Source organism: Balaenoptera musculus, chromosome 3 (assembly GCF_009873245.2).
Source record: "Balaenoptera musculus isolate JJ_BM4_2016_0621 chromosome 3, mBalMus1.pri.v3, whole genome shotgun sequence".
NCBI classification, from domain to species: Eukaryota; Metazoa; Chordata; class Mammalia; order Artiodactyla; family Balaenopteridae; genus Balaenoptera; species Balaenoptera musculus.
The window spans coordinates 42,210,409-42,238,245 of record NC_045787.1 but is presented as its reverse complement, the minus strand read 5'-3'; the positions used below and the strand labels follow the sequence as shown (position 1 = coordinate 42,238,245).

The following is a 27,837-nucleotide window of genomic DNA, read 5'->3' as shown; positions in this document are numbered from 1 at the left end:
AAGTAATATTTAAGAAGATTTTTAAAAAAAATATCTGATAGCTAAACCACTTTCAATACCCTCTGAGTATTCCTCAGAATCCTAAGATCCTTTGGTCATTTACCTGTTTTGGCTACACCGTGAAAATGGTGGTCTGTGAAAGCCTCATTAAGAAAATACATTGCTTCTTTCCTTTTCCCTTTTCCTGCTCTAGGCCATAGTGTGTTTACTACCTACCCTTCAAGCTACATCTGGTTTCATGGGTGAATTATTTCAGTTCAGTGCTTTGTCAAGTTACAGACTTACATTTAGATTTCTGAGTAACTACTGTGTGTGTGTGTGTGTGTGTGTGTGTGTGTGCGCATCTTCAGGATGTGCCAGTTTACACAGCATTGGGCTAGGAACACCATAGAGAAAGTGATTGTTACAATTGTGCCCACCACATCCTTTGTACAGTTTGTATCACTGACGGCAATCAGCAAAAGTGAAAATATGCTTAGATCCAAAGACCTCATACTGGCTAAAAAATGACATTATTGAGCTATGCAATTCAAAGAGAAACATAATGGGTTTATTTTTTAAGACTAATTTGAGGGAGCTGAACTGACTGCAGAGCACTAGCCCCTCGTAATGAATCCATCTGTTCCAGTGTTGTGTCTCCTAACAGGACTGAGCCCAAAACATAGTTAAAATATTCATTTATAATATTTATTTTCTTATAGCACCTTTCATGTGAGCAATTCACAGCTATTTCTCCACCCTAGACCTGATTCTTCCCCTTGTAAGTTAACCCTCTCCCTGACACCTCCACCTCTATTTCTCAATCATTTCTCTCTAGAGGTGCTGTGGTTTGGTGGAAATAGCATGGGCGACGTAGGTTAGAATGGCAGAATAACTACTTCTTAGCTGTGTGACCTTAGCAAGTTACCTGACCTCTCTGGGCCTTAATTGCCTCAGCAGTAAAATAAAGGAAAAGATGCTCACCTAGCAAGGTTGTTGTGAGAATCTAAAATAATGTAAAAAAAGCACCTGTCACATTGCCTGATATGCATTAAGTACTTTCAAACTGTGGCTGCTTTTGTTATTATCGTTGCTGTTATAATTATTACCAGCCTCGACTGTGAGTTCCTCAAATGTGAAAGATTATTCACCTCTCTATCTCTAGCTTGAATTTAGCAGTCCTCAGCAATACAAATGAGAGTTTAGTTAAGGCCAGTTGACTATACTACATTAATTATTTTCTTTAGAACTCCAGGGTACCATTTAGAGCAACCCCTAGAATAACAGTTAACTAAATGATACCTGAATAGTTCTATTATCACATTAACCCTTCCACCTTCTTAAAAGCATGAAAGGCCATAATAGGTTTAGACCATTGCATAGATTCTAAATACCATATTGTTGGGCAAAACCATGGTGAAGTGACTTTCTCTTGAAAAGTTGAGTATGGGTAGGGCTTTAGTAGAGGATTTTCCTTGAATTCCTAATATCTGGGGAATCAAAACTCTAGTGTCCACTAGCTTTACATGCAGATGTTGACAAAAGACATTACATCTGGAAAGATCTTAGAAGTCTTGTAAGACTGCTGCAATGGCATCGCCTTTATGGAATGTAGACATCGGCATTTAGGTACAACTTTGTGTCCTATTTTATTTTACCTTCAAAAGAAAAACACTATCAAAAACCAAGGAAGTCCATGGTGTTCTCCACAACTGGTTGGCATTTGACTACTTGTTTGAATTAAGTATGGAAAGTCATTGACAGTGTGGATTGTTCCCGAGGTTGGCTTGATTTTTTTTTTAAATTAATTAATTTATTTATTTACTTTTGGCTGTGTTGGGTCTTCGTTTCTGTGCGAGGGCTTTCTCTAGTCGCGGTGAGTGGGGGCCACTCTTCATCGTGGTGCGCGGGCCTCTCACTATCGTGGCCTCTCTTGTTGCGGAGCACAGGCTCCAGACGCGCAGGCTCAGTAGTTGTGGCTCACGGGCCTAGTTGCTCCGCGGCACGTGGGATCTTCCCAGACCAGGGCTCGAACCCGTGTCCCCTGCATTGGCAGGCAGATTCTCAACCACTGCGCCACCAGGGAAGCCCCTTGGCTTGATTTTTGGTTTTGTTTTTATTTTTGATTCTGAGTCATTGCATCCTCTACCAGCTGTTAATTCATCATGGGGTTGGGGGGGAAGGAAATGTTGCATTGCTGTTCATAGGCTTTTTTATTATTTTTTTATTACAATTATTAAAGACCTGGCTTTCTCCTCTCATCACTGTGAGATTACAGATCTACCTGAATGAAACGTAACATTGAAATGAAAAGAAAAGAAAAACTTGGCCACATATAAAAATCACCTAGACAGTTTTTGAAAATCCTGATGCCTGGATTCCACCACTGGATATTCCAGTTTATTTGGTGAGGGGCATGGCTGGCCAAAGCTCCCCAGGAAGTTCTAATGTACAACAAAGATTGAGAACCGCTCATTCCATCCATCCCCCTAAGATCTCAGATGGGAAAAGTGAAGCACTGAGAGGTTAAAATGGGGGCCAATTTATGATCAGAACACACAGCTAATTAGTAACAGAGGGAACTGAGACCCAGGTGTTCGCTATCCAGACAGCAGACTAAGAAGTTTCTTTCTGAGGGCAATCTCTGGTCTTAACAGCTACTTTGAGGTGGAGGCAGGGCTCAGGCAGCTCTGGCTTATGGTTGCCCAGAGAATGGTCAGCAATGTGCACTTGGAAACTATGATGAATGATGACCTTCAGTTTGGCTCAAACCAGAACCAGGTGGATTTGGTAAGTCTGAGTCCCTCCAATTGCATTTTTCTATTTTTCTCTTTAGCAGAGGTAATAAGACAACCCCATGCCAGGGGCTTGGGGACAGATGGACATTTGCTCTAGTCCAGTCTCAGTCCTCATCCCAGTTGCATGGACTTGGACAAACTGGTTGATCTTCTCATCTGTGAAATGTGGGTAATATTATACATTCACAGGGTTGCTAGGAGACTTAAAGATTGTGTTATCTTCCTGGCCAAGGGGATTCGGGCTGTGTCTCTGGCTTGCCCTGTGAAGCTGTGAGGGAGGAAGCCTGGGTCTGCAGAGCTCTCCACTCCGGCTTTGTGCTTCTTGCTTTCACCACGGCAACATCTCTCTGGTCCCACGTGTTCTCCCTGGCTGTCTTCCCTCTCAAAGCCCACACGCAGGAAAGGACCTGTAGTAAAATCATTTACTACAGAACACGGAGGTTCCTACTGAAGTTGAGACTTCAGTTATGTAACCAAAGATCCCTGCATGAGGAGGAACCCAGGCCTCAGAGAAAAAATAGAAACGACAAGGGAGGTCCCAAGGGCTTCACCCAGCCCAGCCCTGCCCCAGCTCTGTAAGAAGGGTTTGAGGAGGCGGAGCAGTGTGTCTGCAGGCACCTCTGGGGGGTGTGGCCCACCCTCACAGGTTTTTCTCTGGTAGAGCTGTTGAGAGAATGCGAGGAGGGGCTCGGCCCTCCAGCCCAGATTTATACAGAGCATCGTGTCCTAGGGCTGCTGTAACAAATTACCATAAACTGAGTGGCTTCAGACAAGAGAAATGCAATCTCTCACAGCTCTGGAAGCCAGAAGTATGAAATCAAGATGTCAGCAGGGGGTGTGCTCCTTCCGAAGGCTCTAGGGAAGAGTCCTTCCTTGTCTCCTCCCGCTTCTAACTGCTGTGGCTTCGTCACCCCAATCCACCTCCATCTTCACATGGCCTTTTCCTCTGCATGTGTGTCTGAGAACTCCCTCTGCCTCTCTCTTATAACAGTACATGTGCTTGCATTTAGGGCCCACCCAGATACGCCACGATAAGCTTCTACTCTCAAAATCCTTAACTCAGTCTTTCAACATGTGAGGTGCTATGCACTCTTTTGCCATATGAGGTCATAGTCACAGGTCCCAGGGACTAGGGCATGGATGTACCTTCAAGGCCACCATTCAGCCTGCTACTTGGCATGAAAAAAGGTCAGATCTCAAGTTCCTTCTCAGAGGCATACAGCCTCATCGCTGGGTTTTTGGTAAAATCCATTCTCATTTAAGTCGGAAGAAAGGTTGGCATTTGGGAGGTGGGATGGAAAGGGCATAAGATAAAATGGCAAAACTGAGGTTCAAGCCTAAACCTGCCTGACTTCCAAACCCATCTTTTTTCTACTGCAATACTCTTCCTTGATCAACCATACATTTTAATGAAGAAATAAGACATTAACAAAAATTTAAATTAATGAAGCATATATTTTTACAATCAAACTGTTATCCCTTGTATTGTGGATTTTTAAAGCTCCCACGTGCAGATGTGCTGGTTTTAATTTCCAACTTTTCATCCAGAATGGGAACGCCAAACAAAAAGAATTTAGAGTGCACAGCTATGCACTTTGCTGAAAAAACAAAAGTTAAAATTCTGACGTGACAAAGGAAGAATGCCTCCAAAGGAAGAATAAGCAAATTTTCAAAGGGGTTTGGGAAGAGAGTAGAGAAAAGGCAGGCAAAGGAGACAGGAAAGGGAGGGGATGATTTGGGCTCAGCTGATTTTAGGCACAGACCTTGAATGGGATGAAACCCAGGAACACTGAAGAGAATTCTGTGCTTGATTTTCAGATGGATGGTCCAGATACAGGAAAATTAGCTGGCAGGTGACCATTCCAGAGGTTCAGAAGCAGATTATCTGTTGCCTGTGGGAAAATGCTCAGCCTTCTCCCTCTCTTGGTCAAGAAAGAGGAACAGAGGGAAGAAGTAACAGGAGAAGAATCCTTTTTCCAATTTTCTTGCCCACTCAAGACCTAACCCAGGCAAACACGTGGACTGGAAGCCTGCCCCTCCCCTCCTCTGCCTCCTTCTTTGTGTTCTTTGTCCTCTTTCCAGCACACAGGAACTTCCCTTCCATCAGCCAACTCCTGGGAAAGGTTGTGACACACCAATCCACTCCCGGCCCCTCTTCTGGACCTAGCTAGAGGGAAGCCCCTGACCGATCTTATCCAAACAATTACCATTCACTGCCTTAGAGAACTGTGAAACCGAAAGTGATTCAGTGGATTGGGGTTGAGGGGAGTGGTGTCGTTGTCAGCATTCTTCACCATAGGACAGCCATAGTGTCCTCGGGAATGGGGCCTCTTGCCTGACATCACAAGAAGGAGAATCTGGGAGTGGTCCGCAGAGGGAATGAAGGCCCACCTGGTGAACCAGATCTCCTGAATCAACCCTGATGTTATGTCCCACAACTCGGCTAGATCAGCTTCAGAAGGCAAATCCTCAACTTAGCCCCTTGTCTGGAAGTCAGCTGGGTCGCCACACTGAGCTTTTCCTACCATCTCTATTCATTAACTCCATATTTCTTTAGTAATTATTAAACAACTGTGTTGATTAACTGATATCCATAGATTTTCCCTTTGAGGCAACCATTTGGATGCAAGGATATTTTAATGGAGCCTAAAGGAAGAACCACTAAACTTGTAGCTATTTTTATTCCCAAACAAGTAGAAAAACAAACCTCTCACCCATCCGCAAATATAGGACAAGGTGAGGAGGTGAGGGTCTAGATGCACTGAGGCCCAAGGTTGGTGTAAAAGATGGGTATGGGCTAGACACCGTATTGCAGAAAGACCACATCCACCCAGGAGTCATGTTTAGCCCACTTGTAAGCCTAATAAATAGGTCCGTGTGCTTAATAAGGGCCCTAAATTTGTTTTCTCTATGTAAAGTTTTAAAATGTCAGTTGCTTATTGATGAGGCCACTCTTGTTTTATTGGGTCCATTGGGGGAAGAAGTGAAGGGACAATGTTCCAGTCTACATGGGAACTATTTCCATTTCTAAAAGCATCCTCAGAATTTAAATATATACACATATAACATTTAATAGCATTCTAATGCTTTTTTAACTTTTTGTTTGAAAATAATTTCAAACTTAAACATTGTAAGATCAGTATAAAGAACATTGTCTTTTACCCAGATTCACCTGTTAACATTTTACCCCATTTGCTTTATTGTTAGCTCTTTCTCTGTGTCCATCTCTACATCTCTGTCTTTGTATCTCTCTGTTTCTCTATCTCTCTCTCTGCCTCTTTCTCTATATGTATGTATGTATATGCTTATTTGTGTGTGTGTGTGTATACATGTGTATGTACTTTTATCTCATCTGCCTGCATTCCAATTTTGTCTATTGATCCAATAATGTCTTTTATAGCACTTTACCCCCAGTACAGGATCCAGTCTAGGATTAGGTACTACATTTAGTTATCAGGCCTCTTTAGTCTCCTTTAACCTGGAACATTCCTTTAGACTTTCTTTGTCTTTTATGACATTGACATTTTTGAACTTACAGTCTCTCTCTTTTTTTAATACCAAGTTCCTCCTTATGAGTTTGTCTGACGCTCCCTCACAACTAGATTTAGATTATGTATTCCCAGCCAGAACACCACATGGGCGATGTATCCATCTCAGGTTATCACAATATGGTTTAAATTCTTTTAGATGGTAATTTGATGTTACAGGTGTTGCACTATTAGATATCAACTGGTTCTTACAGAGTTTTTTAAGTACTGGGGTTTCTTTCTAAATGTAAAATTAGCATCACCTTCTTCAAAATATTCAAGCAATACAATAAAGAATTCAGTATAGAAAGTGTTGTATTCTCTTAACTAGCAAAGGGCTCTGTTCTTCAGAGTCTCAGCCCCAGCCTGTTCCCAGCTTCTCGGCTGCCAAGATAGACCCTAGCAACTCAACCTCCATGCGGGGATGGGGAGTAGCTTCCAAATGGAAACAGAGGAGATCAGGCCAAGAATTGTAACCAGTAGTAATAATCAGAAGAAGAGCGATAACTCTGGTTTATTAAGCAGCTCCCATTTATTAAGCCAGACACTGTGCAAAACTTTCACTCCTATCATCTCACTGGATCCTCAACACAGCCTGTCAGATAGATTCCATTTCTAGTCCATCTGAGGTTACATGACTTATCCAAGGCCACACAGAACAAAGGCAAAGCTCCCATTTTTAACTCTGGTTTCTGACCCCCAAGCCCTCCTCACACTGTTGTTCACCATGAAGTTATACTTTCAGGATTCTTATAACCCACCTCATCAACCCCTTCATGACTCCTAGCACAAAGGAAAATAAAGGTGACGGCAGCTAGGTTTGCTCAAGTCACCCCAGGGCTGAGCTTCCATTTGCAATGAGTTCTGCCCAGTAGGCTCAGCTTAGTGACAGGCTGACCTCTTCCATGGTAGGAGTAGATCCAGTCTCCATGGCAACCTGCCTTTAGAGCAAAGAAAGACACCAGACTCCTAGGAGGAGGAGGAGGAAGCTAAAAGGGTAGGATCACACTGGAATTCGACCTGTAGAACTGATGTGATGGGAACTGGGAATCTGTAAGGTCAGGGCTTGGCTTCCACCACAGAAGCTTCTGAAGCCCGGTTCTTTATCATTTTCCTACTCAGCCTATTTGTTCTGTGCAGCAACAGGTTAATATTTCTCCAAGAGACATTTCAGAGGGCCCCGACCCTGTAATCAAGGTCACAAATAAATAGCAATTGATAAAGAGGAAAGAGAATTATTTTAACCTTGACATCCTAAGCTTTGATCCTGGGTGACCCCAAGATCATTCCTCCGTTCTCTAACTCACAACAGTAAATCAGAACACAGTTTGGTGTTCAAAAAAAACCAGAAACAACAACAAGAAAAACAAAAACACCTTACTTTTAAGAATCATGAGAGGAACACCTGAAATTCATCTGAAATGACATTTTTATCCTTCTTACTTAGTGCTATTCAAGTCAGCTGACTCAGCACGACCACCACGGAGAGGTCTCGGGATGGGCTCACAGCTGTCTGCTTTCAGGTGGTCACTGCAGAAACCAGTCCAGATCCTGGAAGTGTTCTGTCTTAGAATAGTAGTAACTTGTAGAATTGAAAGGAACTCAGTGAACGTGTAATCCAGCTCCCTCACTTTTTACATGTGAACACTGAAACAGAGGGGTTAGCGGTGGTACAGTGTACTGGACTGTAATGGCCACTGGAGTCAAACCAAACAATTCAAGTCCCAATGCTGCCACTCTTTTTACCGACCCTTTCCAGTCAGGCCCCAGCATCGGTCCTTCTGCCGGTGTCATTGGAACCAACAGAATGAGCCTGAGTTTGGTTCAGAAGTAAAGGGGAGTTTTCTTCTTTGCTCAAAGAATGGAGAGACGCGAGCTCATTCTCTAGAGGACACGCTGTCCTCACAGGCTGTGGGCGGGGCTGCTTTATAGGATCTCCTGGGGGGGGCGGGGGAGGGGGCGGGGAGAGGAGCCGGGGGGGCGGAGCTCTCCCAGGGCAGGCGCAGCCGTACCGCTCAGGCTCCAGAGCGCAGCGCCCGGAGCAGCGTCTCTGCCCACGGCCCGCGGCCATCTTGAATTGAGGCGGTGTGTGCAGCGGCGCTTCTGCCCGCGCCCAGAGCTGAGGTGTCGGGCACGGGCGCTTCACTCGAGGAGGAGCTCTGGTCTGAAGTGCCAAGTACCAGTCCGAGGCCTCTGCACGCGGCTCCCGGCGAGCAAGTGAAACCAGACTAATCACAAAGGAAAAAGAAAAAAAGGTTCGACTGTATTTTATTACCCAGATTCTATTTTTCCGTGAATTGTTAGTGGGCTATGCTGGTGACGCTTACTGTGTGACCCAGCTGTTTAACATCTCTGTACCTCACTTTCCTACCTTGTAAATTAAGATGGTGCTATTACAAAGGATTGTTTATAAAGATTGAATTAAGGAATACATGCAAAGTACCTGCAACCACTGCTGGCCCATAGTAATCACTCGGTAACTGCTAGAGGGCGTTATAGGTTTGTTATAAAGATGGTTATAACACTCTTCAGAGGATGGTTAGAAAGATTCAATGACATAATACATACAAAGCACTTGGAACCATGCCTGGTCCAGAGTAACCACTTAGCAAGTGCTAGTGATTCTTATAGATGACTTACCTAAGGTTCTATGGACAACCGGTCTTCCCTGGTCAAGAGAACATCCATCCCTCAAGTTACCTCCCCCCCTGTAATGAATTCATAGCATAGCACCCCTTTTTTAAATTTTATTTTTTAATTTTTTGTACAATTTTTAAAGGTTAATTTCCCTTTACAGTTATTACAAAATATTGTCTATATTCCCCATGTGTACAGTATATACTTGAGCCTATCTTATATCCAATAGTTTGTACCTCCTACTGCCCCCCTCCTCCCCACCACCACCCCACTGTTAATCACTAGTTTGTTCTCTATATCTGTGAGTCTGCTTCTTTTTTGTTGTATTCACTAGTTTGTTGTATTTTTTAGATTCCACATATAAGTGATATCATACAGTCTTTCTCTGTCTGACTTATTTCACTTAGCATAATGCCCTCCAACTCCATCCATGTTGCTGCAAATGTCAACATTTCATTCCTTTTTATGGCTGAGTAGTATTCCATTGTATATATACACCACATCCTCTTTATCCATTCATCTGTTGACAGACACTTAGGTTGCTTCTATATCTTGGCAATTGTAAGTAATGCTGCTATGAACATTGGGGTACATGTAGCTTTTTGAATTAGTGTTTTTGTTATATTCGGATATAAACCCAGGAGTGGAATTGCTTGGTCATATGGTAACCCTGTTTTTAGTTTTTTGAGAAACCTCCATACAGTTTTTCACAGTGGCTGCACCAATTTACATTCCCACCAACAGTGCAGGTGGGTTTCCTTTTCTCTACATCCTTGACAACATTTGTTACTTGTGTTCTTTTTGACGATGGCCATTCTGGCAGGTGTGAGGTGATGTCTCATTGTGGTTTTGATTTGCATTCCCTGATGATTAGCGATGTTGAGCATCTTTTCTTTTGTGTGTGTGTGTGTGTGTGTGTGTGTGTGTGCAATCGCTTTTATAAACAAATTTTAGGCTGAATAAGGAGCTCCTGGTTCATCATGTTGGAGATTGTCCTTGCTGCTATAGGCTGTTGAAGTGTGCCTCCCTTATGATCTGGTTGATGTGGGAATAAGGACCTTGGCATAGCACATACCCCTCATATAAGGACTGAGGGGTACTCTTGTTGAGTTCAGCAATGATCTGGTTTAAGCTGCTTTCTGATCCAATTACTCTCTCTGGGGAATTAACACTGCTGCTCCTGTCATTATCATTGCTTGAACATGCACACACTTTGGTTCCTCTTAGTGGTTCCTTCCTTATTGTTTTTCGTTGCATCCTGAGACTCCTGAAAAACAGGGTTTCTCTTACTCCTTTTGGACTGGGGAGAATGGTGATTGTCCTCTTTATTATCATTCCTTCTTCTTTTCTGCTTATTGTTCAGTGACTGTGTTTCTAATTCCAATAGCATGTCGGTAATTGGGTCTACATTCATATTTAGGACAGAGAATACATTAGTACTGGCCAAAGTGGCCCTGGCAATATTGGCCGAAGAAGCAAAGCAGGATGACGGTGAGGACCAGAGATGGACCAGTACAGGCCAAAGTTGTCCTGTAAAAACATTCTGGCATGGCATACCTCCCTAGTCCTGGCCCCAAAACTCTAGAAACCTTGAGTATCTTTTCATGTACCTGTTGGCCATCTACATTTCCTTTTTGGAAAAATGTCTATTCAGTTCTTTTGCTCTTTTTTTTTTTTTTTGGCTGCGTTGGGTCTTCGTTGCTGCGTGCGGCCTTTCTCTAGTTGCAGTGAGTGGGGGCTACTCTTCATTGCGGTGCACGTGCTTCTCATTGCAGTGGCTTCTCTCGTTGCAGAGCACGGGCTCTAGTTACTTGGGCTTCAGTAGTTGTGACACGCAGTCTCAGTAGTTGTGGCGCATGGGCTTAGTTGCTCTGCAGCATGCGGGATCTTCCCGGGCCAGGGCTTGAACCCATGTCCCCTGCATTGGCAGGCAGATTCTTAACCACTGCACCATCAGGGAAGTCCCTCTGCCCATTTTTTAATTAGGTATTTTTGTTGTTGTTGAGTTATATGAACTATTTATATATGTTGGATATTAATCCCTTATCAGTCATATCATTTGCAAATATTTTCTCCCATTCAGTAGGTTGTCTTCATTTTATCGATGGTTTCCTTTGCTGTGCAAAGCTTTGAAGTTTAATTAGGTCCCATTTGTTTATTTTTGCTTTTATTTCCTTTACTTTAGGAGACAGATCCAAAAAAATATTGCTGTGATTTATGTCAAAGGGTATTCTGCCGATGTTTTCCTCTAGGAGTTTTATAGTATCCGGTCTCACATTTAGGTCTTTAATCCATTTTGAGTTTACTTTTGTATACGGTGTTAGAGAATGTTCTGATTTCATTCTTTTACATGTAGCTGTCCAGTTTTCCCAGCACCACTTATTGAAGAGACTGTCTTTTTTCTCCATTGTATATTCTTGCCTCCTTTGTCATAGATTAATTGACCATAAGTGTATGGGTTTATTTCTGAGCTCTGTATTCTTTTTTTTTTTTTTTGGCTGCGTTGGGTCTTTGTTGCTGTGCGGGCTTTCTCTAGTTGCAGTGACCGGGGGCTACTCTTGGTTGCAGTGCACAGGCTTCTTATTGCAGTGGCTTCTCTTGTTGCGGAGCACGGGCTCTAGGTGTGGGGGCTTCAGTAGTTGTGGCACGCAGGCTCAGTAGTTGTGGCTCACGGGCTCTAGAACACAGGCTCAGTAGTTGTGGTGCATAGGCTTAGTTGCTCCACGGCATGTGGGATCTTCCTGGACCAGGGCTCAAACCCGTGTCCCCTGCATTGGCAGGTGGATTCTTAACCACTGCACCACCAGGGAAGTCCCACCTGGGCTCTATATTCTGTTCCATTGATCTAGGTGTCTGTTTTTGATAGCACTGCTTTTTGTTTGGAAATTGGAAGGGGCAGAATTTGCCTAGCAAGAAAACCACATCAGAAAGAAAATAATTCCCAGAAAAGCTCACAGGTCTTGGAGAACTTCTACTTTCCCTTTCCTCTTTTTCTGGAGTTCTGTCCTCTCAGTCTGAGACTTGCCTTCTAGATGTAACTCATCCCATTGCTTAAAAGCCAGCCTACCTTTAGCTTCCACTTTCCATGCTAGTGCCAGGCAGGTTTCTAGACTTTCTGTGCTGTTCTAGGAATCGATCTAGTCTTGAAGCACAATCTTACTTTTTAAATTATTATAGTTTCATAATGTTTTATGATTTGATAGAGAAATCCTCCTTCAATACTTTTTTCGATTTTTGGGGGGTTTCTTTTTCAATTTTTTTTTTCCTCTTTTTGTTTGTTTTTGCTTTTGATGTAGTAATACATTCACACAATTTCAAGGTATAAAACAATGTACAGTGAAAAATCTCCCTTCACACCAACCCCTCCAGCCATCCAAATCCCCTCCTGGAAGCAAAACAATGTAAGCAGTTTCTTATATATCCTTACAAAGAGATTCTAGGTATAGATAAGCAAATACTTAAGTATATTCTTTTTTTTCTTCTTTAAAGCATACATTTATCCATTTGTTTTTACAAATGAAAGTCAATATCATTTTTCTGAGCCCACACCCCCAAAAAACTGTTGGAACTTTCACTGAAATGACATTAAACTTAAAAATGAATCTGTAGGGCTTCCCTGGTGGCGCAGTGGTTGAGAGTCTGCCTGCCGGTGCAGGGGACACGGGTTCGAGCCCTGGTCTGGGAAGATCCCACATGCCGCGGAGCAACTGGGCCCGTGAGCCACAACTACTGAGCCTGTGCGTCTGGAGCCTGTGCTCCGCAGCGGGAGGGGCCGCGATGGTGAGGGGCCTGCGCACCGCGATGAAGAGTGGCCCCCGCTTGCCGCGGCTGGAGAGGGCCCTCGCCCAGAGGCGAGGACCCAACACAGCCAAAAATAAATAAATAAAATTTTAAAAAAACTTAAAAAAAAAAAAAAAAAGAGCAAAACGTTTAAAAAAAAAAAAATGAATCTGTATAATAATTAAAATTAGTTATACTATTTAGTTCTCCTGTCTGGAAACATGGCATGTATCTTCATGAATCCAACTCTTTTCTTAGTTCCTTATTTAGATTCTAAATATTTATTACTGGGTATTTTATATTTTCATTTTAGTGAGTTATTTTCAATGTAAGGAGGAGTTAGTTTCTTCATATTATTTAATATAGAAGAACTATTTAGTTTCATACTTATTTTTAAGTCTGGCTAGCTTATTAATTCTAATGGTTCTGTGGTTAATTCTCTTGTGCCATCCTGGTGCACAGGATGAAACCGGATGGACTGGTTTCAAATCCTGCTCTGCCATTTAATAGCTGTACAACTTAGGGGAAATTATTAAACCTCTCTGTGCTTCAATTCCCTCATCTGTAAATAGGGTAAAGATACTACCTACTCATAAAATTGTTGAAATAAGTAAATAGCTTAATTCAAAGGAAACTGTTAGGACAGTGCAAAGAACACGAGTAAAAGTTAGCTTTGATTAAACTTTGATAATTTTGCTCTTCCTTTATGATTATTATCTCATTTCTTTTTGCTTCATATATTACTGCATTAGATAAAATTTGTCTTCTTTCTTTCCCTATTTTTTCACTATTAGGTGTGGTTTTTTTTAAGGAACAGATATCAAATTTTATTAAATGCCTTTCTATTCTTTATTCATATAATCATATATTTCCCCTTTGTTCTACTGATGTGATATATTTTATTAATAGACACTGGAAAATCAAAACATCTATATTCTAGAATAAACTCTGTTCAGTCATGGTGTATTATTCTTTCAATATCCAACTTAATCTGATCTCACAGAATTTAATTTAAAACTTAGAACTCTGAGTTTACAAATTGGGTCCATCTATAGGTGCCTGTATGCACATGTCTTTAGCAGTTTATGCTAGCCTTAGAAAATAAATTAGAAAAATTTCATTCTCTTTCTGTGCTTCAGTATGAGAGCTATTTGTTCCTTGGTTATTTGACATTTATCTTAATATTTTAAAAGAATTCACTCAACCTCATATTAGAATCTTTATGCTGTTACCACTAACTTTAATTCGCTCCTTGGTGTACAAGCAGCTCCTCATAGATGCATTCCCAATTTTCAATTTGTAGATTTTATTTTTGCTACAAATGAGTATAAACTCTAGCACAATGATGTCTCTCCAGCAGAATGCTGAGCTGCACAGCTTGTGGAGAGTAGGATATAGGCTGCTGTGAGTAAGAGAGAATGGAATGTGGAATATTGTCCAGCACCAAGAAAGGTCACAGCTTCACTGGAATATATGAGGGCTTCGCCACCTGAGTGAATGGGCAGCGATAGACAGTAGTGCACATTGGTCAGAGGGTTGAATCTGAGGCCTGACAGCCTGCAGCCTTATCTGAGTTTCACCACTTACTAACTGTGTGATTTTGAGTAAGTCACTTTCCTGCCCTGTGCCTCAGTTTCCCCATCGATAAAGTGGGAATAATTCTCGTAAGGTGAGAATTAAATGAGTTGATTTCTAGAAAGGTTTAGCACAGTACCTGGTGCATAATAAGCGTGGCATAATTGTTGACCATAATTATGATTGTTATTCAGACAGTGACAGAGACCCCCCCCCAGAACAGTGGATGCTTTCATAGCTACTGGGAGACATCGTTGTGCCGTCAAAATGGTTGTATCGAACTTTTTGCTAACTTTAGGATTGTTCTGAGTTTAATTCCTTCAAATATGCTACCAAAAATTCTAGAATTCAAAACTGTGCAGGAAACACAAAGAAGCTAAGAACCTTGACTAGAGACAGACCACAAGACTCTACGGAATGTGACTGAGGTGCACTTTGGCCACATTCCCACATTCATGCGTATACCGCTGCTGAGAAGTTAGTTCTGGCATCCATGCTTTCCAAGCCACAGTTGCAGTGAATGGGCTGTAGGAGGAGCCTCCTCCAAGGTGTTATTGAGTTGGTACTATATGATAAGGTTGCCCTTACAAATTAGTGAAGAAAAGGAGAATTATACAATATTTGGGGAAAGAAAGTGATTGTGGCATACAAATATAAAGTTTAAAATTTCCATATTAATTACAGCTAAATGTTAACACATAAGTATAAGGTTCCACGGGCAATGAATCATAAGTGCAATATCCATAGATTTTGTTGGTTTGTTTTTCAAAAACCAACAAAACAAACTGAGAACTTAAGTGGCAAACAGGGAAAAATAACTGCAGCATAGATAGCAGATGAAGAGTTAGTGTCCTTAATGTATATAGAGCTCTTTCAAATCAATTAGATAACGACAAATGCCTTGAAATAATATGTAAAGGATACCAACAAGTAATTCATGAAATGGCCATAAACATGTGAAAAAACTTCTCTCTTAGGAATAATAAAAGAAGTGACCATTAGAAATGATATACTCTTTTCCTTCTTTCACATCAGCATTATTTTTTAAAAAACAATAAATCACAGTGTCATTAAGAATGAGGTGAAATGTATGCTCTCAAGCCCTGCTTGGGGAGGGTGTGTTGGGTCAACCTTTCTGGAGGGCAATTTGACAAAGAGTCAAATCTATTGATTCCCAAGTTCATTTCTAGGAATGTGTCCAAAGGAAATAAAGATGCACAGAAACACATATATGCAAGAATGTTATAGCATTATTTGGAATACCTACAGGATTAATAATTCCCCCCAAAAGAGAAACAATTTAAATGTTCAATAGTAAGAGAATGATTAAATCAGTTGTGCTAATTCCAGTCAATGGGATTTTATGCCACATTTTATAAATAACATTTTCAAATCTTACCTTATGGCATAGGAAAATATTTGTGATCCAATATTAAATGTTTGAAAAAGAGCAACAATCAAAATTATATGTACAGCATGATCTTTTTTTTGTAAAATGTAACTCCAGCACCATGCTAAGAACTATTAGTCACTGGTTGTTACAATATTAAATACCTCTATATTCTCAGATCAATAGAGATTATTCCAACCACTCCCCAGGAACACACACAGCCCCCAGTCCAGCAGCTAAAAAGTTATCAACTCTGCTCCAGCTGTTAGGCCTGCCTCCAGTCTGATGGGGGACCTGACAAGCCAGTCATTAGATCCTTTTAATATTACCCTTCATCTGGTCCCTTATTGTGGGAGGGGAATTTGGAGTGGGAGGAGAAACAGAGATTCACTTAATAGATGAGTAGCAAAATGGCCTTAGTGTTAGCCAAACTCACATTGGATCTCAGAAAATTTCAGTCATTTTCTTCAAGTTCTATGATTGTATTCTCATCCATAGAAGAATACAGTGTGGGAGATTTGAGATTTGCATTGCTACCTTGGTCAATGAATCCTGCCCCCCCAGCAGCCACTGGCCCCAAGCTTCAGCCACAGGCAGGAGTCTACTGTCCTAGGGCGCTACCCACCCCAAGCTACAGCACCTTCCAGAACTCCCTCCCTCCTGTTCTATGCCTCCTGACCTCACAGCTTTTTGCACCTTTTAACCATTATGCTTGCTCCTTAGGAACTTGCCTTCTCTTTTATACAGCCTTTGGGTTGGGTTACCACTTATTTTCAGCCATGTCCATTTTGAGTGCAGGATAGGGGGCAGGAGACAGTTTAGATTTTAGAGGGGGAAGATGGAAAGGGCAGAGGCTCACAACTGCACATTCTGAAGCAACTAGATCTTTCTGGTTTCCAAGCTTCCCCTCCTGCTAGCACTTCTCCCCACTCCCATATTTACATTACACAGGCAGGTGGAGGAATGAGGGCTCCAGGACGGGTGGGAAGCAAGCCTATAAATCAAGTATATACAACATACCAACATCTTAATAGTGATTATCTTTGAGTATATATTTTCTTCTTATCTGTATCTTCATAATTTTTGTAATCCAAAATGAAATAACATGAAATGACGGATCAATTAAATCAAAATATCTGGGGTTAGCACTTAGGTATCAGGGGTTTTTTTTTTTTTTGGTTTTTGTTTTTTATCTCCCGAGATGGTTCTAATGTTTAGCCAGTGTTGAGACCCAGGGATGTAGTCAACATTATTTTACAAAATAGAGAACTGAACCCAGAGTGGTTCATAGTAATACACTTGGCTAATATTTCTGTTGTTCAAAAAGAAAGTTCTTTATGAGATTCAGATTTAATTGAGAAGTCATTTCTGTTGTCACCTTTTTTTTTTGCATTTTTTAAATTGAAGTATAGTTGATTTACAATGTTGTGTTCATTTCTGCTGTACAGCAGAGACTCAGTTATATGTACATATACATTCTTTTTTATATCCTTTTCCATTATGGTTTATCTCAGGATATTGAATATAGTTCCCTGTATATACAGTAGGACCTTGTTGTTATCCATTCTATATGTAATAGGTTGCATCCACTAACCCCAAACTCCCAGTCCATCCCTGCCCCTCTCCCCCACCCCCCTTGGCAACCACAAGTGTGTTCTCTATGTCTGTGAGTCCGTTTCTGTTTTGTAGGTAAGTTCATTTGTGTCATATTTTAGATTCCACATGTAAGTAATATCATATGGTATTTGTCTTTATCTTTCTGACTTACTTCACTTAGTATGATAATCTCTAGTTGCATCTGTGTTGCTACAAATGGCATCTTTATCCATTCATCTGTCCATGGACATTTAGGTTGTTTCCATGTCTTGGCTATTGTGAAAAGTGCTGCTATGAACATAGTGGTGAATATATCTTTTTGAATTATAGTTTTGTCCAGATATATGCTCAGGAGTGGGATTATTGGATCCTATGGTAATTCTATGTTTAGTTTTCTGAGGAACCTCCATACTGTTTCCCATAGTGGCTCCACCAATTTACATTCCCACCAACAGTGTAGGAGGTTTTCCTTTTCTCCACACCCTCTCCAGCAATTGTTATTTGTAGACTTTTTAGTGATGGCCATTCTGATCAGTGTGAGGTGATACCTCATAGTTTTGATTTGCATTTCTCTAATAATTAGCGATGTTGAGCATCTTTTCATGTGCCTATTGGCCATCTGTATGTCTTCTTCAGAGAAATGTCTATTTAAGTCTTCAACCCATTTTTTGGTTGGGTTGTTTGGTTTTTTTGTTGTTGAGTTGTATGAGCTGTTTGTATATTTTGGAAATTAAGCCCTTGTTGGTTGCACTGTTCGCAAATATGTTCTCCTATTCCATAGGTTGTCTTCTCATTTTGTTTATGGTTTCCTTTGCTGTGTAGTCACTGTTTTAGACCTCACAATATTACATACTCACAGCTCTGATGATACAGTTTAAATCAGCCTTACTTAACCATATATCCATAATCTATGAGAGTTGAGGGAAGCTATTCATTTACTTCAACTCTACTTGAAATGCTAGTGATATGCCTTATGAAATTATTTAAAGGAACAGAAGACTCCTTCTTCTATCACTTTTCCTAATTCTATTCCCAAGGATTGAAAAGAATGAGACTTCATTTCGTATATGTATTCTTCAATTTGCCAGTTGGAAAAGAATATGCTAATTAAATCAATAAACATATTTATCAAGTATCTACAATGTATCCAACACTACTCTAACTTCTACTATCTAATGTTTGAGATTTTTTTTTTCTGCAAAGAAAGCAAAGCCATACTGCCAGAATTCTAGTGGGGTCATGTGAAGGGTGATTATTCACCAGGTTGGGTTTTATTCTGTACCTTTTATAAAGCAACAACTGCAGTATAGTAAGAAGGGATTCCATTTCAATTACCTTGAGGAACCCATGAGACAGTCATGAAGAGGGAGAAAACAGAGTCAAGACAATGAAGACAGCCATGGAAGCCCAGCTGACAGGATGACTACAAAAGGAGAGATGCAAATCTAACGGACTACAGAGAGATAGATTGGTTCAATCTCTGACACTTGGACAAGCCACCCAAATTGCATTTGTTTTCTTAAACTATTTTCAGGTGATCAAGGCACTTGGGGCAGTTTTACAAGTGGCCACAGTGGAGGGCCACTAGGAAGGATACCTTTTAAAGGACTCAAGGAAAACCCACTTCTCCAAATCCTTTTCAGCACAACAGTCATTGTTCATCAACAATAGGTGATTCATTATTTGGTTCTACACAGATAGGAGAAAGACACATAGAATATTAATCACAGAAGGAACCTTAGAGGTCAACCTTCTACTCAATACAGACATCTCCTCGAGAGCATCCCGAGATATGCTTGATCAGAACCTGCTTAGACATGGGTAGTGATGAGGAGCACACAGCTCACAATATAATCCCTTCTAGTTCTGAACAGCTCTAGTTATTAAAAATCTTAATTATTCCAATTTCTACCCACCAATACTAGTTCTTCCCTCTGGATCTACAGAAAACAATCCTAAACTCTCTTCCATCTTTTCCAACAGCAGTCATGTCCAACTAAGTCTACTCTTCTGCAAACTAAACAAACCCCGCTTCTTCACCTATTCCTCTCCTTCCAGAGTCCCCAGTTAAAATGGCAAATTCCTGACACGAACACTTCCCATTTCTTAAAAGTGAAAGAGGTGGGTGGTGTCATACATTTGATCAAGAAGAAAGTAAGGAAGATCAAAGGAACAGTGTTCAAAGTAAGGCTTGGCTTACTTTTTAATTTCCAAAGACTGGCTAGGCTAGCATAGTCCTTCATAAAATCATTTAAGATTTATACTTGCCTACTTACCAAAGAACTTCTTGACACAATATTTTTAACATCAAGGAGATTTCCACAAGACTCCAATGGGTGAGAAAGCTATTGAACATGAATACTACATCAGTCAGTCAGTCCATTTATTGCACACATACTAAAGGTCCTATGCATTGAAGATTGAGTTCTTTTTAAGAATTAGTGTTATTAAAATGAAAGTTCATTTTATGAAAATGCACTCTAGGGAGGCATCGTCACTGAAGTTTAACACAGACATGTTTCTTAGAACAGCAGATTCCATTTCCCAGCACTATCTCCTACCCTGTGTCCAGTAGAGATGCGAGCCATGGAATGTCATTCGCAGGTCAGAAGAGTCACCCCGAGGAACACAGTGATGCTGAGATTCAAAGAAATACAGCATGTGTTTATGTTGCATCACAAGTTTGGTTATGAAGAAAGGTCTGATTGTGGCCAGATACTTACCCTTGAGATAATACTGTTGCAAGACTTCCTCCCCACAGAATGAAATCCCTTCTTTTCCACTCCCACGGCATGAAGGTTGCTTTGAGTATTTGTTCTCAGCTGGCACATGCAGAAAGCTTGGAGCTATTTTTCTCTTTAAAATGTTAAAAAGAAACTCTTTTTCCTCCTCGCATATGACTGGCACTTTATAAAACACTCTTAAAGCCTCAGCCAGTACACCCTGAGGGACTGTAGGAGAAAACGCGAGAAATAGCAAAATGTTTCAGCTCACAAAATCTCTACAGCCTGCTGAGCAAGGCAAAGGGTCTCTTTAAGGGGAAAGAAGACAGAGGTTCCTATCTATGTCAAAGTAGTAATGGTGATAATGTATTATTGTTGACATACTTTGAATACTTTGTGCCAGGCATTGCACTTTATGTGGATGAACTCATTTAGCTCTCAGAACAACCCTGTGAGGTAAATACTCTTCTTACCCATTTGACAAGAGAAGAATGAGAATAGAGAGGTTAAGTAACTTGCCCAAGATCACACAGCTATCAGGAAATTGGCAGTGCTAGGATTCAAACTCTGGAGGCTGGGCTCTTACTATTTTTCTATATTGCTTGCATGTATGCATGCTTTGTATCATATGATGTATATGATGAGTCACATGAAACTAATTTGCTTTCAATGCCAGCCAACTGTATCAATGACCTTAAACTTGTTCCTACATGACCAGAGTGTTCCAAACTGGCTTTTAATTCTGTCCAGCAGAACTGGCACCATCCTGGCTCAGGGCCAAGGTCAAGGCCCAGAGAGACTCTTTATCACCAGTGGGTGGCAATATTGTTACATGGAGCCATCAGGGTGCAGTGAAGACCTGGCATCTTCCCTAAAAGTGAAAAGACCTCACCACCTTATGGATAGATCATTCCAGGCAGCTCCCAAAACACAATTTCTCTACTGTCCCCAAAGCACCCAAGATAATCCTGAGGGAGGATAGAGTGATCTGGATTAGGAGAATGCCCAGGAACCTATTCGTTTAAATCATTCTTCCTCTTGTCCTGCCATAATATCCGTGGTATATCTCAATCATAAATTACATACTTCTTTTCCCATTAGGGCATGTTTTTCTTAGGAACAGAGAGACTCTACAACGTTTGTACCTGCAATTTCACTAGCCCATGGTAGATGTTTGTTAAGTAAATGGATAAATGAATAAATTTCAGTTCTTCAGATGCAATCAATTCCACTCCAAAAAACAATGTGAGAAATATCTGTGGAATCTTCTGTAGTTGCCCAAAATGAATCCAGACTTCACTAGTGACTCTAGGCTGCATTCAGCCACCCAAGAATTCTCAGAATAGAATGAACCAAAGAAATTCTCCCAAGACCCTCTGGTCTGGACTCTCGAAACTGCAGTACCCAATCTGTGCTTACATTGACCTGGCTGTTCCACAACACGGTCTCAACTTAAGCAGAACAAATGCCAAGCTGACCGCTGGGTAATTTCAACAAAGTAGGCCCAGTAATTGATGCAGTCAAGGGCTTTCCCGAGGAACTCTGCAATAACCCAGAGACAGAACCACTATGTGAAGGAACCCATATTTGTGTAAAATGTGAGAAGCTTTGAAGAAGGTCCTCTAATCTAAAACATTTCTAGCAGCCTGTCATATTTCTGCAATCCTACTATTAAAAAGTTGGGCCCTTGGAATTAAGTTGATAATTTATGACACATCCAGAAAACCGTTTACAAGGTTTTTAACCATGAAAAATGAGGGAAATAGATGATTTCCAAAAAGTCTATCCTTCCAATTTTTAGGTAAAAATTAATAAAAATTTAAAACATGTACCTGTTTTAAAAAAAAAATCTACTAGGGTATTTATAAAGGTCAGAATTTTTTAAATACATGTATGTTTTTCCTTTTTCAGCACTTTGTCAAGTATCAAGGACTTGTTTTCTCTATTACAGACACACATTAGGCTCTGTCTACCCTTTTAGTAGTAACACATTAATGTAAAGCTAGTAAGGCACCCTCCTCTCTCACCACTTAAAACTTGATTTATTTTGATGATTATAAAAAGTATATAAATTCTTTGTAGAGAATTGGGAAAATATAGAAAGTACTGAATAATATCTAAAAAATTATCTCTATTGATGTTTGATGCATCGTCTTCTTGTCTTTTATATTTTTCATGTATACATATACATAGATAACTTTTTATAAAATATAATCTGCATCTGTTCACATTCTTCTTTCTTCCTATTTCCTTTATGTCTGTTTTCCATTCTCTCTACTTTCAGTCTCTCTCCCTTGGTGAATTTTAGAATTTTTCTTTATGCATCCATATATAAGTCTATCTGTTTAACTTTCACACAGTTAGAGAGGCAAAAGCCATTCAAACCATGCTCCTCCTCTAAAGATGAATAGAAAGAAAGATAAATAGATGATAAATAGATGGTAGACAGATAGATGATACCAGATAGATAGATAGGTAGATAGACAAAAATAGTAGATAGATAATAGATAGCGAGATGGATAAGGAAAGAAGGAAGGAGAGAAGGAAGAATTTATGTATTGTTTGTTTATGTAGATCTTCTGCATATCTTAAATGGTTTTGTGACCTTTGATAGAAAAAAATTTTTCTTGCCTCTATTTTAGATTCCACCAGGACCATCAATTATCCTTCTCCTCATTCTTGTTACTTCTTCTTCGCCCTTCATCATTTCTACAGAAATTCTTTGCACTATCTTAAGTTTAGGCCTAATTATTTGCATTGATTACAATTTAAATTGACTGTTTCTATACAACTTCTATGGAAGCGCCTTCATTTCCTATTTCCTAATCACTCTGTAGTTTAGTATGGTATCTTAGGGTTAGAAGAAACCCTGAAATACATTCTGTTTTGCCTCACACATCTTCCCTTCCCCATACCTTGTGCTTCACTCTGTGTCTGAATTCCTTCTGCAACACACTCCCTTGGTGACCACCTAGCCAAGACTGGCATCTTTTTTTTTTTTAAGATTTTTCTTTTTTTTTTGATGTGGGCTATTTTTAAAGTCTTTATTGAATTTGTTACAATAGTGCTTCTGTTTTATGTTTTGTTTTTTTGGCCGCGAGGCATGTGGGATCTTAGCTCCCTGACCAGGGATCGAACCCACAACCCCTGAATTGGAAGGCGAAGTCTTAACCACTGGACCACCAGGGAAGTCCCAAGATTGACATCTTTAATTACAGGAAGTTCACTACCTCTTGAGGAGACCTAGGACATTTTTACAGTTCTCTGACCATTAAAATACTCTTCTGTCATTCTCACCCACCGCTATTTCTAACTGCTGGAATTTCACATAAAAGTTTAACCATAAACTTGGCTAAAAGCTCTTTGAAAAATAATCCTGTTTACAGTAGCATCAAAGAGAATAAAATACTTAGGAATAAAATTAACCAAGAAGGCAAAAGACTTATACACTGAAAACTACATAACATTGTTGAAAGAAATTAAAGAAGATACCAATAAATGGAAAGATGTCTTGTGTTTCATGGATTGAAAGACAATATTGTTAAGACGTCAATACTACCCAAAGAGATTTACAGATTTGATGCAATCCCTAACAAAATCCCAATGATGTTTTTGCAGAAATATAAAAATCCATCCTAAAATTCATATGGAATTTCAAGGGACCCAGATAGCCAAAAAAAATCTTACAAAAGAAGAACAAAGTTGGAGGTCTCACACTTCCTGATTTCAAACCATACTACAAAGCTACAGCAATCAAAACAGTGTAGTACTGGCATAAAGACAAACATATAGATCCATGGAATAGAACTGGGAGTCTAGAAATAATCTCATATATCTATGGTCAACTTAGGGGGCAACTGAGGAGTCAACAAAGGTGCCAAGACCATTCAATGGGGGAAGAATTGTCTTTTCAGCAACAGTGCAGAAACAACTGGACAGCCACATGCAAAATGATGAAGTCAGACCCTTACCTTAACACCATCTACAAAAAATAACTCAAAATGGATCAACGATCTAATCATAAGATCTAAAACTATAAAACTCTTAGAAGAAAACATAGGGGGAAAGCTTCATGACATTGAATTTGGCAATAGAGTAAGTCCCCTATGTACAAACCTTCAAGTTGCAAACTTTCAAAAATGCAAATGTGAGTTTGCATGTCCAATCACGTAAGTTAGTTCATGTGTCTGGCTCACATTGTCACGTGTGTGCATCCTCTACAAGTGGTTGTGCTTTTGTGTACCATACAGTACTGTATAAAGTTTAGTAGTACAGCATCCTTACTGCAAGCCCAGGATGTCTGGAAGCAAGCGTAAAAGCAGTGGTGATGTAGCTGGTACTACTGTACTTTTCAAGGTACTGTACTATAAGATTAAAAATGTTTTCATTATTTTTTGTTTGTTTTTTATGTATTATTTGTGTGAAAAGTACTGTAAACCTATTACAGTACAGTACCATATAGCCAATTGTGTTTGTTGGATACCTAGGCTAATTTTGTTGGACTTAAAAACAAATTGGACTTACAAACACGCTCTCAGAACAGAACTTGTTCATATGTAGGGGGCTTACTGTAATTTCTTAGATGTGATGTCAAAAGCACAGACAACAAAAGATAGACAAATTGAACTACATCAAAGTTAAATGCTTTTATACATCGATACTATCAACAGAGTGATAAGGCAACCCACAGAATGGGAGAAAAAGTATACAAATTATATATCTAATATAGAGTTAATATCCAGAATATATAAAGAATTTCTACAACTTAACAGAAAAACAAACAACCCCAGTTAAAAATGGGCAAAGGACTTAGACATTTCTCCAAAGAAGGTATACAAATGGCCAAAAAGCACATGAAAAGATGCTCAGCATCACTAATCATAGGGAAATGCAAATCAAAACCACAAGATATCACTTCACACCCATTAAGCTAGCTATTATTACAAAAAACAAACACAAGAAGCAAAAACAGGAAATAACAAGTGTTGGTAAGGACATGGGGAAATTGGAACCCTTGTGCATTGTTTGTGAGAATATAAAATGTTGCAGCCACATTGGAAAACAGTACAGTGGTTCCTTAAAAAATTAAAAATAGAATTATCATGTGATCCAGCAATTTCACTTCTAAGTATATACTCGAAAGAGTCTGAGTTATTTGTATACCGATGTTTGCAGCAGCATTATTCACAATAGCCAAAAGGTGGAAACAACCCAAGTGTCCACCAGTAGATGAATGAATAAACAAAATGTGGTGCATACACACAACAGATTATCATTCAACCTTTAAAAAGAAGGAAATTCTGACACATGCTACAATGTGGATGAATCTCGAGGACATTATGCTAAGTGAAATAAGCCAGTAACAAAAGGACAAATACTATTGATGCCACTTAAATGAGATATCTAGAGTGGTCAAATTCATAGAGACAGAAAATGGAATGGTGGTTTCCAGGAGACGGAGGGGAGGGAGGAATGGGGAGTTTTTTGTCTAATGGATACAGAGTCTGAGTTTTGGAAGCTGAAAAGAGTTCTGAAGCTGAATAGTGGTGATGGTTGCACAACAATGTGAATGTACATCAAGCCACTGAACTCTACACTTAAAAATGATTAAAATGGCATATGTTATGTATATTTACCACAGTTTTTTTAATTAAAAAAAACAAAAAAAACCTCTTCAAATATCTGAAGGCAACCATGGTGACCACACAGAGTAATCTTCAGAGTAAACAGATCTGTTTCCTTTCACTGTTCATCAGGTGACATGAAGTCCAGTCATACTCTGGTCACTCTCCTCGGAATGTTCTCCAGCTACTTATAGCCCATTTAATCCATGGGCCATAGACCTCAACATGACACTGACCAGTTAAGAATGGAAAAAGCCTATTATCTCCCTCAGTCTCATTACTAGACTATTATTACTGCAGCCAGAGATCCTACTAGTTTACTGTCACACTGTTAATTCCTATAGTGTTAATTGCCCAACTAAATCCCTAAATGCTTTTTTAATGTGCCACCACTAAAATCTTCTGTTAGTTAGAACTCTTGCAGTGATTAAAAAGAAAAACAAACACATAAAATCTATGCAAACTGACTTAAGCAAAAAAAGAAATTTATTGGGACATGTAAATGTTCCAGAAATGGTGCTGGCTTAAGGTATGGCTTGATTCAGGAATTCAAATGATGTCATCAGGTCTCAATTATTTCTTTCTCTTAGCCCAGTTCTGCTCTTCTTGTGTTGTCTTCATTCATAAGCTCTCCACCCATAAGGTGTACCCCCCATAACTCCCAGTTTCATGGGTGGTAGAACAAAACTTGTTCCCAGCAATCCCCAAATATCCAAAATATCATTGCCTTTTATGGGCTCTGATTGAGGCACATCCCTGAACCAATATCTGTGGCCAGGATAATGCTGGTGCTGAATGGCTAGTTCTAGGTCACATGTTCTGGCCCTGAGCAGGAATGTAGTCAACCCCCTGTGCTGAAAGTGGAGAGGAAGTGGTCCCTAGAGAATAATCAGGTTAAGGTCACCAGCAGGGTGAGGGGATATTGAGGAACAAAAACTACAGGTTCAACCACCCTTCACTTAGTTCAACTGGATATTTCACAGACTAAATGTTTATCCCTATTAAATACAATGTTATTAGAATCCTTCTGGCAAGTTGTTTGGAATTCTAATTCTATCAGGCAATGCATTCCTTGTTTCTCTCAGCTGTATGTACTCAACAGTCTGATGAATGTGCCTTACAGATTTTATTGCACTCAGTGATGAACAGGTTATAAACACGTTTATATATGTTATGTAAACACATTGTATAAGATATAAACAGGCTATAAACACAGCATACCTTGTACCTCAGCCCACCACCAGGACCTTCCTTCTGAAGTGACATCATCAGCATCTATGGATGTGGTCATACAACCAGATACCAGGCCCATCTTTGTGCTTGGGTCTGGGCCCTATTTCTTGTGTCCAGAGATATTGTGAGCAATATTCACAAAATGTCTAGACTCCTGGGGGAGTTTCTAATAGAGAGTGAATGTTCTGTACAATCTATGGATCTTTTAGCTAGCCATCATCAGAGAGACCTTTTTCTCTACATGCCCCAGATTTCAAATGCTCTCTAAATTTGCACACTATCAGAAAAAAAAAAATGGTAACAGTAGTAGTACCAAAGTATATACAGCATTTACTACACACTATGCCCTGTCCTAAAAGCACATAGGATTAAATATTAACTCATTTACTCCTCACAGCAGCCTTACGAGATGCATGGTTGCCATCATCATCATCTACATTTTAAAGACAAGGAAACTAAGGCCCAGAGAGGGTAACTGGCCCAAATTTACACAGCTAGTTAGTACAAACTAGGAATTGAACCCCAGTGGTGTGGCTCCAGGGTCCTTACACTCACACAGAAGTGGCATTTGCCTTTCACATCCCTCACTGCTCACTTCCAGCCCTCAGACAAATGTAAAGGTGAGAAGGCTTTAAAAGCAACACCTACAGTAACAAACCTATCATGGATAAATTAGCGAGCAACTACTCACTTAACAACGGAGTTTGTTGTTGTAAGTGAATCATTTTTAATGACAAGCTTCTCCTGGGACAGGTTAACTGGTTAAAAAGTCATTGGTGACTTCCCAGAAATACTGGGACTGAGAAACAAAGCCCAACCCTTCCCAACCAAATGGTTAGGACCACTGCCAACTAAAGATCAATTAGAACTGTAAAGTATCTCTAGCATAATGCCTACACGAGTAGAAAAACACAGTTTTAAAAACTTTTCTTGTACACATATATTTTCCCTGAACCATGGCCATGTGTGGGAGAA

General features: G+C 40.0%; 2 protein-coding genes across 2 annotated transcripts in view; one reads left to right on the top strand and one right to left on the bottom strand.

Moving 5' to 3' along the window:
- ANKRD55 (ankyrin repeat domain 55) overlaps positions 1–27,837 on the top strand; it is a 413,288-nt gene that overhangs the window by 322,147 nt on the left and 63,304 nt on the right. The window lies entirely within an intron of this gene.
- FAM104B (family with sequence similarity 104 member B) lies at positions 9,920–10,331 on the bottom strand. Its single transcript, XM_036845851.1, is given in 2 exon segments — positions 9,920–10,148; positions 10,195–10,331. Coding segments are annotated over 2 exon segments (366 nt in total).